Source organism: Epinephelus lanceolatus, chromosome 24, assembly GCF_041903045.1.
Source record: "Epinephelus lanceolatus isolate andai-2023 chromosome 24, ASM4190304v1, whole genome shotgun sequence".
NCBI lineage: Eukaryota > Metazoa > Chordata > Actinopteri > Perciformes > Serranidae > Epinephelus > Epinephelus lanceolatus.
Window position 1 is genome coordinate 16,147,994 of NC_135757.1, and position 15,158 is coordinate 16,163,151.

The following is a 15,158-nucleotide window of genomic DNA, read 5'->3' on the forward strand; positions in this document are numbered from 1 at the left end:
TAGTGATAAACGGCTTATCTCTATAAAAAGATCGAAGAACAGGGAGCAGATGCGAGTAAATTAAAGGATGCAGTTCATTTATGGATACAGGAATAAAGCACGACGCTTGCAGCTATTATTTTAGCCCAGCTGTCAAGCTTCACTGTTTCCATCCAATTTTCAAGCAGGTCAAACAAACTGTTTCAAATTCTATTTAAACTAGGTTTTCTTCCAGCTGGATGTACGCATCAAAATAAGATTCCTGAACGTACAGAAGCAAAAGGAAATGTAACACAACAAAGTAAAATTAAGCCTTCACTGTCAATATTGCTTTGTATTGCCGTATCATAAATTCAGCTGTGTAGCTACTCCATTGCTGTAGCTCACTGTGCAACTTAAAGGACATTTTGGGAAACACATTATGTACTTTCTTGTAGCTGAGATGGTCGATATCACAGTCATGTGTGTTTGACATATAAAGCTGGAACCAGGAGACGGCTAGCCAGGGAAGAAATACAGGGCAGGGGAGAACAAAATTTAGTTGAAGGCGCTATGGGTGACTCAAAACAGTCGACTATTTGATGATTCGGTCTGAGGAGCCTCGTTCGACTGCCAGTCTTACAGTTGAAACGTCACACATGCAGGAAAACATGGATATGGATCAAAGGATCATTCCTTTGGGGCTGTATGGGGGTTCTGATTGTCTGATGTGACATAGAATTGCTTGGTTTCCCCCAGTAAATCATGATATACAACCTATCTTGGTATAAACGCAGTGTCAGCTCTTTGTGGCTCGCATCTCTCTCCAAGAGAAAGTTGAAACTTCTGTTTACAACCAGAGAGAGCAAGCAGAATTCAACTAAGTGAAGTGTTCTGTCTGTTTATTGATTTCCTCCACTCCCTTTTAGGCCTATGGACAGCGCTATACATACACACACATCCCCGACACACCACAAGCAGCTCTGGATGGAACACGTTCTATAATGAAATAAGTTCTTAAGTCAAGAAGACGGATTGTTTAATTGGGAGTTTCAGCTCATTTGTCTGGGGTGGTTAAATTGAAACTAATTTAGCAAATGAGAATATGAGTCTTTTTACTTTATACTTGCACTTAGCTGATGTAGATTAACCAAACTCTCTTTAATAAGAAAAGCATGATTTGCCAAAAAAAATTCTGTCTTTGATTTGGTGTAAAAATATCTTGTAAAGGTTTTAAAAAGCAATACAGTGAAGTGTCTCATACCTGTAGCCACCCTGAGATAAGGTTGGGGTGCGTTAAGGATCATCAGGAGTTTAGTTCTGTTTCTGTGCAGCATCGTAACTAAGTGACGCTTCAGTGGTTTTGACTCCAAACACAACTAACTCACAGAAAGTTTGGATTTTTGTCTGTAATTGTTGTGATTGTGTTAAAAAAGCATATATGTAAAACTCAAATTTACCCTTAGTGTGCGCAAAAAACTCCACATTCCTGGCCGCACCTTACAAACACAAATAGTTTGTATGTATTTGCACTGTAGTACAGCGACAGTAGTAGTGCACCCTCCGCAGAGCACGGCGTGGGACTAAAAATAGCGCTGTCAGAGGGGTGGGGGAGGGGCGGGTCATCCCTGCCTGGATAAATATAGAAAAACAACCAGATGGAGACGAGACAGGAAAACATCAGGATGAAAGCAAGCCGCAGGAAGGAAGAGAAAAAAACTATTTGCATTCACGTGCCGACACACATACAACACACACACACACACACACACACACACACTGCAAACATTCACACATGCCACTCCCACACACCAACATACCAATACACAGTACATTTGTCCTTGCTGATACAGAATGACTCACACGCCCAAACAAATACATGTAACATCTTGCATGCTGTGCTGTTTATATGCTGTCCATTGCTACATGTCATGTGCATACACATGTACAGTGACCATTATTCAACACGCAACACACACACACACATACACACACACACACACACACACACATTTCTCTTTCCTTACAGCCACAGAGACACACACATAACTGGCTGATGACCTTATAGTGGCATGCTGTATATTAGCGGTGGCACGTGCTGCTCACACACACACACACACACACACACACACAAATTCCAAACAGTCGCTTAGTTCCCTTCAGGCAAACCACTGCTAAAATTAAACCTCTGTGATCTTAAAATACCAGCCAGGCACGTGAGCCAAAGACAGGATGGTGAAGACAACAAACAGAGGGGAGGAAGGGTGGTGGTGACAGGGGAATAAGAGGAGGAGGGGAGAAAAGAGGTGGAAGGGAAAATTAAATCTGTTTGCCAGTTTTTTAATCAGCTTTTAGTTACAGTCCAGAGAGGATGCAAGAATATAAGTCCAATAACCTTCCACCAGCCACAAGTAACAACATGCTGACTGCAGGAATTTGACTCTGAGAGGATGATCTGTTTGACATGTAAGGAGTTATATACGTCCACAAAGGTCATTTGTATTCTTTCAGCTGAGATTATAGAACTCCGTCAGAAGAGCTGAAAGTCTTTGAATGGTGTCGATGCTTGCTTGGTTTTGAATGAGAGCTTTTCTGTACAGTGCTGCTCACAAACTGAATGGATATCATCGCCATTGCAGCTGTTGTGAATGGCAACTGCTCGCACTCAGTGAGGCTTTTTGTGGCTCAGCAGCTCCCCCATCTGGGGAAAGAGTGACCTCAACATTGTTGACCTATTAATTCTGCTTAAAGCTGTGTCCCGATTCAGAAATACAAGCTAATTCTAAGCAGGCTTTAAAGGGATAGTTTGGATTTTTTTTGGACCCCTCAGGGAGACTGTGAGAGCAACGGCGGGATCATGAAGAAGCTTCCATCCATCAAGGAGGATGAGGAGGGATCAGGGTCCGAGGGTGAGCGCTCCCCGCTCCCCAAGATACCTGCTTTAGGCAGACTGGGCCGAGGCCTATGCTCCCCACTACGCTCCCCTCTACGCTCCCCACTACTGCCGGCAAGAACCTTCAGACCCGTGAGCGATCACACCCGACCCGCCAGCCTGCAGATCCCCGTGGTGAGCTTCAGCTGCCTGCAGCCAGACCTTAGCCCTCGGTAAGGAAACCACGCATTGATTTACTGACTGGTTGCTCAGTGTTAGCTTGTTGATTCAGCGGCAGGAACCCACTGCTGGAATTTGACTTGGTCTCTTTGTGACTTGTGGCATTATTCATGAACACTAACCATGTACAGGCTAATTTGCATGGAGTCCCTGGAGAGGTGGCAGCAGACGCTTGGCCGGAGGAAGTCATTTATTTTGGTACAGCTGTGTGAGGAGGCACAGGAGCATAAATAGTGTCACTGTGTCTGATTTCCAAAAAGATATTTTGGGGAAAAATTAGAGTTACATTACAAATTACTACTACAGAAAAACACACCGTTAGGGTGCCTACGTCAGATAATGCTCTTTGATTCAGTAAATTTGGCCATTAAACTACGTCTAGTTTGTGTTTATGAATAATGTAAAGCCACAAGAGACATTTGGGATTTTGTATGTTGTCAAGGAAAAGCCATAGGGAAGAAAAATGACTGTACACTGTGACTATAAGCTTATTTTCCAGATCACTCCCCTCTTCCTGTCTGTCCTCAGGTTTGTGGACGGGATCGAGACAGAACACCAGAGCGGTTCCGCTCATAAGTTTGATTTCTCTCCCAGTGCAACTCAGAGTTTCCTACCCAGCCCTGATTCAGCTGCCTCAGGTTAACACACACACACACACACACTCACACACAAAGGAGCATACACGGACTGGATGATCTGTGGAGCTGCAGTCCTTTCTTACATGTACTGTATTTTTATACATATATGCATGTGTGCATTAGTTTATTTATTTTTTCCACAGGAGCCCATGATGAAAGTAACACCATGGAGACTATCGCTAAACTTAAACATGAGGTAAGATGGCTCATACTGAGGAGAAAAACTGTAACTGCCATGTAAAGATATAGCAGAGTTATGGCATCCTGAGCAGAGAATGAAGTCACTCTACCTCTGTGTGTGTTGTAATCTGAGCTTCTCTGTGGTTGTGGTAAGCGGTGCAGCCACATGTGCATGTTACTGCATGTGTGTATCCCACTGGTTAGCTCACTGCGGCTACTTTGTACTGTGCTCACAAAGCTGTTACTGCTGATATTGACACAGTGCTGTCACTGAAGCATAGCGCCCACCCTCCAGTTCATCCCTGGTCAGCTCTGTTAGCTCTGTTAGCACTTTTTCCGTTGTTTAGAGCTGTCTATGAAGCTAGCATTGTTAGCCGTTAGCCTCTAGCTCAGCCACCTCTATGTTGAGAACCATTTGCATTTGTATTTCGCAGTGGGAGAAGCTTTAAAGAGCTCATTATTATGAATTGTTGCTTATCTTTTTTATGAGCTATGATGAATTTAAAAGTTTGTTGTTGCACTTTTGCTCATACTTTCCATCAGCTGTCACCAAAGACCTCACAGATTTAAATGAATTCTGAATTCTGCATGTATATAATGAATCATAAATCTTGAGCTGTTCATGTCAAATGTTTCTTCTTTTTCTAACAGCTCTGGTTATTTATTTAAAAAAGAATACATCCATATTTTATGCTAATAAAAGACTTAAGGAGGCAGTTTAATGGAAGTGGTACAAAAATGCAATTTGTTTAAGGAATATTTTAGCTCTAAGTGCAGTAAATGCAGGGCTATAAGCCAACTTTTGACTTTGTTGTATATCATTAACTTGAAAACAAGAGTCTTGTGTGACCAGCATCATTGCCTCCCTCATCTGACTCTGCCCTCTGCAGATGAGCGTCCTTTCCCATCAGGTGACCGCTGTCAGTCAGGAGCTGCAGGAAATGACGCGTCTCCTCAAACCTCTCTTCCATAACCCCTCCACGCTGCTGATAGCCAGTGCAGTGACTCCGCCTCCAAGCGTGTCATCACACAGCTGCTCCCCAGCCCCACCTCTTCTCACCCAACACGCACCTGTGGACTGTTCGGACAATCAAAATCCTCCTTCCCTCCTGGTACCTGAGCCGTCCTCTCCTCAGCCCAGCATGACGAAGGCGTTACAAGGAGAGTTTGATCCACTTCACTGTCCACCCATCACCTCCCATAATCCTCTGTTTCCTCATCACGCCAGCACCGCTCCCCTAGTCTCTCATCGCTCAGCTCCCCCTTCACTCAACAGCTCTCCCCATGAGCACACACTTGTTCCACATCCCTCCTCCTTCATCCCCTCTCTTTCTTCATCAAGCCACCCGTCATTCATCACTCCCCTTTTGGTAGACTTATCAGGACCTGATAGTGGGCAGCCTCAGTCCCATCCTCCACTCCAGTTTCACTCCCAGTTCACATCCCCGTCTTATCCCCAGCCCGACCTCCAGTCCTCCAGCATGGCCTCACATACCCGAGAATCCCTCTCGAACCTGCAGGAGGTGGAGTGGGGGGAGCACACAGCCCAGCTCAGCTTCATCAACGAAGGGCAGCCGTCGGTGTGAGCGGAGAAGATGAGGACACTGGCTCAGGACGGGACCAACCAGCATGCCGCACAACTAACTGCATGACAAACATTTGTCCAAAGTTTGGCATGTGAGTTCAGATGTAAATACATCGATTTGAAACTGTTCTAAACTATGATCTTTAGCACCAGCTGTATGCAGATCTGATAATAAAATAGTTTGTTTTACAGTTTCATTTTGCTTTGATTTGGACGGGATGCTCTCAGTTAAACGCAGTTAGCCCAGTTCCCCCCAAACTTCCTCAGAACCGCTCTGACACTGCTTTTGAGAGACATCCCACAAATGCTGGAAGAAGCTAAAAGGACAAAACCAGTGAGTTTTAGCTTAATGAGAAAGGTATGCATACCTTCTGTAAATCACTGTAAATTATTATTATAGGTAAGAGGGAAAAATATGTATTGTTGATTTTGGGATGAACTGTCTCTTTATCACCCCCTCAAAGTCAGACTGGAGATCACTCGTACTCTCAGACACCCAGACACAGTGATGACACAGTCATTTCTTATCATTCGCTTTTATTGTCGCCATGGCTGCTGCTCCGTCTGACGTCTCTCAGCTGTCAATCATGAGCCAATCAACAGCCAATAAGAGGGTGAGAAAAGGCACAGTAGCTACTCTGTTAGCTTTCTGAAAGACTGTACAGTGGGACAGACAGCGCCCCAGTCCACTGGTTTGCGGTACTCGCCTTTCTCCAGCAGGTACTGGCGTCCCTTGTAGTGCGGGTGCTCGTAGAAGACCCACCAGCCTCCCAGGACCCTGCAGGAGTGGATCTCCCTCCAGTGGAAGTTCTCCAGCACAGAGGGACAGTCTTCAGTCGCCTCAAACACCCGACCGGCAAAGTCTCCTTTGACATAGAGCTGGATCTTGTAAGGATCTCCACTGGTCTGGGGAGGATAAAAAAAAAAAAGAGGAAACGGAGAGAGGGAGAAGGGTTTGGAGAGATGTGGTGCAAACATGGATGGGAGGATACAGGTTTACTGAGATGGAGGCAGGTTTGGGCTGTGATGAAGAGGATGTGTGGAAGAGTGAAGGACTGGAAAGTGGATGGCACAGCACAAGTGCAGTGTCAGGGTAGGTCTTAACTAATGTCACTGCAAAAATAAGTGTTTTAACAAGTCATTCAATGAAATGAGCATCAGAATCTTTAAGAAAATTATCTTTAAAGGCTCAGTGATGGACAAAATAATATGAGATATGGTGCTGTATTGTTCTTTTAAATAAGTTTTGTTCAGTTTTTAAAGACTGGGAGGCTTACGAAGTGAATCATCTTGCAGGAGCAGACTCTGTCGTTGAGGCCTAACCAGCTCTGGTAGTCGGGGTAGTCGCCTCTGCTCAGGACGTACTGGTAGCCCATGTAGTTCGGCCTCTCGTAGATCACCCAGGTCCCGCTCTCCACTTGGGCCGAGTTGCAGCAACTCAGGTAGGAGTGGAAGTCAGTGCAGTCGCTGTCACACTCATACCTGCGACCCTGGTAGTTCTTGTCCTCATAGAAGATGATCTGGGGGAAGGTAATCATCAGGAAATACTTAATTATTTAAAAAGGTTTGTGTGTATAACATTCGTTTTTTTAAGGTTTTTTTGACTAATACTAATACATGAAAAGCACAAACTTGACTAGGAAAAAGGTATTGTGGTCACTGTTCACGAGTGGCTGATATCCTGTTTAATAAAAGGTCAAAAGGTCAGCTGATTCACATTATGTAACATCTCACTCATGCACATCACACTAAACTATAACCAACTTTTTATCTTTCGCTCCTACTCACCCTGCCCATCCTGGGACCAGCTGTGCTCCGCTGTGTCTCCCTTGAATGTGTGTGTGTTATGTAATGTACTGTAAATACTATGTGCGCGTGTGTGTGCTCGTACATGCCCCCCATTCTCTTTTATACCTGCAGAGCCCTCTATGATGGAGACAACTGCTTTGTCATGAGAACGAGATCCAAAATTTGACTCAGTGGTTCCATTGCCGGTCATGTTTTCCAGAAAGAGGCTGTGGGATTACTCAGCATAAAGACCTCAGCCATTGACCGCACTGTCAACACACACACACAGACGTACACAAACGCACTGTGACATAAATACAAATATTATGGACCTCTGTTTGGTGATTGTATAAATGTTGAACTGTCCTCATGCACTGAGGGAACAAAACGATCAATCAATGCATCTCAAGATGCAGTTCATCAAATGGCCACAAGATGTCAATGTTGGCTCACATTTTAATCCCCTTTAATCCCCTGATTTTAACCTGAATCCATAGTGTCTGCCATACAACTACCAGACAGACAACACCAGACAAAAAATTCTTCTTACGTTAAGTTACTAGATTTTTATCAACTTTACTAAAGGTCACAAAATGTCAATATGTGTGTGTAATTTTTAGTTATTTGTAAATTTTACCCCCAAATCCAGCAGATTAACACAGCTATGAGAACGCTACTGGTAAATAAGGATTTCTTGTTTTCATTACTCTGTTTCTGGCTTCCTCCCCACTTCACTTAGTAATTAAAAGTCCCTTGAAATGTCAGAAAGACACATTTCTGAGTGTCTTGGACAGAATACATGAAGATGATTATAAACAGGATTAAGGAATACCTGTAAAATGTCAATTAAAAGCCTTGTCCCAATGAAACGCCCAGTCCCTTTTACTGGCCCAGTGTAGCTACACATTTTGACAAATAAATACATGTCTCAATTAGGGGCCTGGTCTGATTGTAAAGCAGTTCTTTTTTTGTAGAAGTTCTTTGGATGTATAAAACCAGGTTATTGGCTACCTCAAATTATGTGTCCATTCCTCGATTACCCTGCAAGTTATTCATATTCCTTTTGTCTGCAAGGGTCCTCAGATCAGAAAGATTAATCTAAGTTGTGAGTATTGTTTTAACAGGATAAAGTGGTGTTGTGTCGGTATGCTGAGTGCTGTGATCCTTGAGTGCCATAACTCTCTCTGATGCTCTGTCTGTCGGAGTTCGATCAAATGAATGATTCAGAATTGATACATTATCTGAAGCCTAATATTTATACAAGTAATATTCATACAGGTGAGGAAGACATTAAGACATTAAAAGCCTGTCCCATATAGATGCCTGTCCCAAATATAGGCCTGTTGATTTCAGTGATTTAGGCAAATAATAGCCTGGGCTATTAGTTGATGTTTTATGGTAACTGCAGAGCTAAGTGTTAATTAATTGTGAATGAACGGGCCTATGTTTAGACATAGACATGTCCCATTCAATGTTGAGAACATGTGCATTGACAAAAAAATATATAACATAACCTAAAAAAACATGAAAAATGAAATTAGAACAAAATAAATTGATGCAGAAAAAGCAAAAATTGATGCATGAAACAAAACCTACTCCCTCAGGTGCCACACGGGGGCAGCATTTCCTCAGTGAAAAGACAGCAAACCTTCTTCATCAGAGGTTTTTTTGCTGTTTTTCATTGATAGTTTTTTTTGCCAACATTGCTGTCAAAAAATAAAAATAAAAAGTAAAAATCACCTTGCCTCTCAGGACTTTTGTAATCTGGAAAATAATCAGCAGATTCATTAATTGATCATGAAAACAGTCCATTATTTGAAGCCCTAGAGGATAGCAGCCAAGTTAAATCTGCTAAGTGCAACACATAAAAATCCATTCTACTAATGAAATTACACATATAGCAAAAGAAAAACAAAACATTTTAACCCCAAAAAGAAGTCAGATTAGTATCAGTGTGACTCATTTAACAGTAATTTCTCCAGACACAGTCCAGATTCTCTATAAAAATAATCACTTCCTCTGCTTTCACACAGCTTTTGGTCACCAGTATCCATCACCTGAAACTCAGCACACACGTTTGCTATCTAAGTAAATCAGAAATGCTTTAGTTGGTACATAAGAAGCTCTGCATGGTGGTTTTACACCATAAACACACGCAGAACATAAATATTTGCTGTTACAGGTAATAAGAGCTGGCTTGTTTTCATTGGAGCCTTGTGAAAGCACTCTTTAATTGCCACGCATACCGTCTCACACACACACTTCTTGTTCATGTTGAGCAACTTGTGGTGAGCTGTCAAAGATACTTAGGATGATGAAGGACAGACAAGTGTTGGCAGTTTGCATGCATGCACACACACATACACATATACACACACGTACACTCACAAACCACAGAGGAGGAGCAACAGGAAGGCAGACAGGCGGAGTAGTAATGATAGGTGACTATTCTACCATCTAAAATAAATCAAGGAAAGCTGACCACCAGCTCTGCTGTTTGGACAGACACACTTATACACACTTAAGTGTTGGATGGTGGGAATATGTGGGATACATTCTCAGAGTACTACAGACTTTTGTCTTGCTTTTAAAAGAGTTTTAAAATAACTTTTACTCCATGTGTCTGCTCGTGAAAACAATCAAAAGTCTTTAATGCAGCATTACGATCATAAAAGCGTCTTTTAGAATCAGATCAAAATAAAATTTGGGTTTATTGCCAAATAGATTTTCATATACAAGACATTTGCTTTGGTGTATCAGTGAATAAAATCAACGTAACAAGAAAAAATAAAATAAAAACAAGCACTGCAAAAATTAAGAAACATAATGGAACACAAGAAAATGATAATTAAAATATGAAAAAAAAAACACTATAAAAATATGTTCAATTTCTGAATTAAAATGAAAGCTCACTATAGTTTTTAGAAGTGCTGTTTGCGGTTAGAATCAAACCAAACTTGAGGATTAAAGTGAGCTTAGTCTGAGAACTTTAAGGGTAAAAGTCAGAATTTAGAAATATGAGATTAAGTTAGATTGAATTCAGAATTGTAAAAGAAATAAAATAAAATAAAATAAAATAAAAATTAGGCTTTAAGTGAATATTCCAAGTGTGGGCATAAATCTTTTGCTAAAAACTTCACTAACTTACTTTTTTTTTGCTGACCATTTATGAATAATGAAGTCATCTCTGTAACTAAAACAGCTTCAAACAAAAATGCTGTTATTAATACATTTTATTAATCAATTCATTCAGCCATTATTTGTCTTTATCTACAGATTGCAAAGCTCCCCTGAGGCAAATTTGTGGTCTTGGGCGACATAAATAAAACTGACCGGACTAATTTATACGGGGTGCCTAAATGAGCGCAGTAAAAGCAAGCAAAACTGCAAATAATAGATAAGGAAAGCAAAATACAAAAGAATAAAGAGAGAAAAATATGTACATGCAAGAATATGAGGCTATAATCTTGTATACTGAAGCTCTAAAAGTCAGTGGTGGCCTCAGACTCATCATATAGGCTGAAAGGGTGGATGTTAGAGTTTCAGCCAAAGTAACAAACTGTAGTGAAGGAGGATGGATTTACAAGAAATGATAGGTTTGCCTTGAATGTCCAGCTCAGGTCAAAACATTTCCCACAGCATATTTTTGTCCTTTCAGTCCTGTAGTTTGAGTTCTTTCCTACCAGTAGGGGGCAGACAATCAGCTCCTCTATAATCCATCCTGATCATTTGTAACTTTTAAATTCCGTGTGTATCTCTTCACTGTCTATTTAAGAATTGTGACATTGTTAGCGTGATTAACTTCTGACATAAATCTCCTTTTCCCCTCTTCTTCTCCTCCTCCTGTTCTCTACTATCATGACATCTGGGAAATAAATTATCCTTTCTAAATCTGTGATCACATTAGTCATTCACGCCTTTCTAGACTAAAGACGTAGCTCTTTTTTTGCCCGTGTTTTTCATATTTCTATTGATTTGACACTATGTTTTCTGCTGGAGAGCTTTAATGGTACAGATTATTTTATAAGACAGTAATAAATGTGACATTTTCTTTTCATTTTTATGCATGTCAGTCAGTTTCCCTCCCAAACCCCATCTCCTCCCTCCCTTCCTCCCCTCCTCCCTCACTCCCTTGCTCCCTCTACATGTGTCATTTTACTGCTCTTTACTCAGCAGGCAGCAGCAGTCTGTCCTCATCACTCCTTGTCTTTATATCTCCTTGCTCCTTCTCCCGGTGCGCTGTTTTTGTTACCAAGGGGAAACGTTGGGGAACATTCACATTCTCTCAGGCTGGATTCACTCGTTTTCACCAATGGATGGAGTTTATTTCCCAGAGAGCACGGTGACTTCTTAAAAAGTGAGTAAGCGTTTACTGAAAACTTAAAAAGTTTTTTACCTCACAACTGACTGAAAACTACAGATAGAAAACTAAACTAACTGTGATGAAATGTCCTTTTCAAATAGTTAAAATGATGTAGAGAAGTTTCATGGGAGTATAGACTGATACATGAAATAATTTTGACAATGTAGGACAAATTTAATGTCAAGTTGCATATACAGTATATTTGTATGGAAGTAAATGTCATACTTTTAACACTGTAAAGTTACAGTTGACCTTAAACAGGTTGGTTTTATGACAGTAAAGTAAGGAAAATACAACCAAATGCAACTAACACACTTTCTGACCAAAAAAAAAGAAATTGTAGAAAAATGGCACTGTCACTTTTTATGGGACATTACTGAAACAAAATGTGTTTTCTTGTTGAAAATCCCGTTAACGATTGTGAAAATGCCTCACAAGTTGTTGCATTATCCAATATTTGATACACTCACACTTGATGTAGATGGTAAATTGATGTTACAGGTTGGCTTTGGATAGTTTTGATTTATTTTTGTCAAATTTTACTCTAAAATAAATATTGGAAATGTAGATAATTCCTTACAAAATTCAGTTTTTCTAATATTTATGTATTGACACTTCCTCCTCCTTTCACAGCCTTTACATTGCAAATCTTACAGTGTTTTGCTTTAATAAAAATACCAAAAATTTGTGTGGTTTTCACATAACTTGATTACCACTTTGGAATATAGCTGTAAAACATTTTTTCAATGCATGGTGAAAGCTTAATTTTAACCTCCTCTTTACACAGCACTTGGATTGGCACAAGGAATCACTAATAATTTGAAATTAATGACATTTTCCAATTAGTGTTTAAAATATGCGGTGGAAATGTTGTTCATGTTGTCACGGAGGAAAATGGAAATGTTTGCAAAGAAATTACTCAATATGGTACTGTATACAACCTAGGATGTAGAAAATACAAAAAAGTTTTAAATAGGAAGAGCTGATATAAGGTAAAAATAGAATAAAATATAATTTTTATTGCCTTAATGTTTTGGAGTTGAAGCAAAATACTTTTACAGTCAATTTAAATGATTTGCTACGGCTAATATTTGTGTATTTAATTCAAAAACACATTTAATAACTATATACAATGGCATTAAGAACAAAAAGACGTGTCCTAATTCTTAATTAAGTGTCACTGGTCATAATTTAATAGTTGAAAAGTTGTTTTAAAGTTGACAAAAACTGACTTGATTAATTCCAGCTTCAATTAGCTGTTAGCTTAAAGGTTTGTTGTCCTAGCTCCACACCACACACCAAACTCTGTTCAAAATTCATAGTAATTAATAAAGCCTTATTTAAAATATATAATAAGTGATTGTTCAGGCTGGCACACAACCAGGCAAGTATTTTATTAATATCCTTTAGTTTAGCTGACCCTTTCCACAGAGGTGTAACTGATTAAACACAGCTGCAGCTAATACAATTAGCTGTTAATAATGACTAACACAGCTAGCTAACGTTACACAGTCTTATTTAGTGTGCCACTGAGCCTTAACAATAGGACACTGTTTTGTCAGCGCCGTTTTGTCAGCACTCGCTGCCATATATTTTTCAATAGCGGTTCATTTGGCACACCTGAATCAAACGGAGCCATTATTAGCTTAATTTTATTAGCAGCAGCTGTGTTTGTCCTGCTGTGACACGTCAGGTGAGAAGCTTCTACTCCTACAGCTGCTAATGTCCGTCATGCTGTCGTGCGGAGCGGAGGACAGTAGGGACCTCAGCAGCACTAAAAGTTCAGACTTAACGACAATTAAGTAAGTTATAACTTTTAAATATATGCCGAATTTACCACTATGTCCTGAAGTTTTAGTCAGTAGTCACAGTATGTGTATGGTTTCTAATAATGCGTAATAAACAATGAACAAATTATTATTTGAGTAGTATTTGAATGGGATGCGTGTATTCATGCGAGCCCAAGAAATCTGTTGAAACTAAACTAGCTGCGTCAGCAATGACACCATTTCATAATAAAGATAATACAATTTTGAATTTTGAAACATTTTGAATATTTTATACTGTTTTACACTTTTGAATATATACTGTTGTAATATTGTTGTAGCCTGTTAACTATAAAAATAATGGTAATAATGACGAATACAGTTCTCACAGTCTCCTATGTAGGTGACTGAAATGTGCTTCTTTTAATGCACACAAGCAGTAAGAACAAAAAGGAAAGTCTAAAAATTGACTTAAATAAAAGATAGTTCCCTGTCACAGTGTAAAATGTGAATTTATAATTACTAAATGTAGAGCATCTGAACCAAACCTAAATGTGCCTAAATATTTAAAGCCTGAATAAGCGTGATGAAACTCAACATTTGACCCAAATGCAGTAGAAATAAGTGCTATTTGTTGTCAGTAATAACAGTAAGCATATTATGAGAATATTCACCTGTTAAGAGTTCATCAGCTCGTAATCGAAGCAATTTAGCACAAGTGTTTGGAATTTTTACGGTGTCAGAAGAGGCTGATTGAGCAGTTTTGAAGGTGCACTGTGCAGTTTTCTTGTAAACAAACCAAAGTTATGTTTACGTCCAGCGTTAGTCACCAGAATTCACTGAGTGTGTACCCTTAAGATCTACAAAATGTGATGAATGATTTTTCCTCCTCATAAAAACCCTCGCTTTTTTTCGCACATGAGGCAGACAAAACAAAGACACACAGATTTGACCTCTTGTGTGTATGCATGCTTGGGTGGTGTCCTTGAATCCTCTCAATGACCCCTTGAGCCCCCTTAAAAGCCACTGGAAACTCCTCAAGGGCCCCTGGAACCCTTTCAGGGTCATTTGGATCCTGCCCACACACTTACAGTATGTGTCACCAGACTCTAATAATTTCCACTGAACTAAACTATAGTAAAATTCAGCCAGTCCTACTGTAAGTGCAACCTACTCAAGGACCCTGTGAACCCTCTCAAGGGCTCTTAGGTGTCACCAGACTCCACTTTAGTATCCCTACTTAGAGAATTCACAGTTAATTTGATTACAGTGAACACCTTAAATGCTGTTAAAGGCCCTTGAAGCTCTTTTAAAGACACTCAGGAGACCCTTTAAATTGGACCCTGCCTAAATTAATCTACTACAGTATTTTTGCAGCCAGCGGAGGTTTTCTGTGTGTTTCTCCATTATTTGACAGTCAGAGGCTACCGAGTGTGACTGTACATTTGGCCTCCATGTGTGCTAGTAAAGTGTGTGCTGGGAGTGTGTGGTCTCTTGGCTATACACCCTCTGAATGTGTCGCTTGAAGTGGTTTTATGTGTGTGAACGCGCAAGTGAAAGACACTTTTCAAGTGTAACAAGGTCTTACCCCTTTTTTTTTTTTTTTACTGTATTAATCACATAAAGGTATTTATATTAGCCTAGTAAATTACTATTTTCAGTTTGGCATGAAAATAATTTGAATCTAATAGAAAATACATTTTTAACTTTGATACATAAGGCGCAAATGGAAGTGTAAAGTTAATGTATGATGTTGAAATTAAACAGA

General features: G+C 40.0%; 3 protein-coding genes across 3 annotated transcripts in view; 2 read left to right on the forward strand and 1 right to left on the reverse strand.

Annotated features, from left to right (window-relative positions):
• Positions 1-5,664, forward strand: part of LOC117254755 (voltage-gated delayed rectifier potassium channel KCNH8-like) — a 35,560-nt gene extending 29,896 nt beyond the window's left edge. Inside the window, exons 12-15 of the mRNA XM_033623152.2 lie at positions 2,789-3,063; positions 3,599-3,708; positions 3,852-3,904; positions 4,779-5,664. Coding sequence (XP_033479043.2) covers positions 2,789-3,063; positions 3,599-3,708; positions 3,852-3,904; positions 4,779-5,474 — 1,134 coding nt within the window. The 3' untranslated portion in view covers positions 5,475-5,664. The remainder of the gene's footprint in view (positions 1-2,788; positions 3,064-3,598; positions 3,709-3,851; positions 3,905-4,778) is intronic.
• A 442-nt stretch (positions 5,665-6,106) lies between these two features.
• LOC117255947 (gamma-crystallin S-like) lies at positions 6,107-7,270 on the reverse strand. Its single transcript, XM_078165522.1, has 3 exons — positions 7,262-7,270; positions 6,739-6,993; positions 6,107-6,379 (listed from the first exon to the last, which is right to left on the reverse strand). The coding sequence occupies exons 1-3, from the start codon at positions 7,268-7,270 to the stop codon at positions 6,107-6,109; spliced, it is 537 nt and encodes a 178-aa protein (XP_078021648.1).
• Positions 7,271-11,442: 4,172 nt separating this feature from the next.
• The window catches only part of LOC117254994 (DNA-binding protein SATB2-like), a 34,106-nt gene continuing 30,390 nt past the window's right edge, over positions 11,443-15,158 (forward strand). Inside the window, exon 1 of the mRNA XM_033623523.2 lies at positions 11,443-11,618. The gene's annotated coding sequence lies outside the window, so the exon portion shown is untranslated. The remainder of the gene's footprint in view (positions 11,619-15,158) is intronic.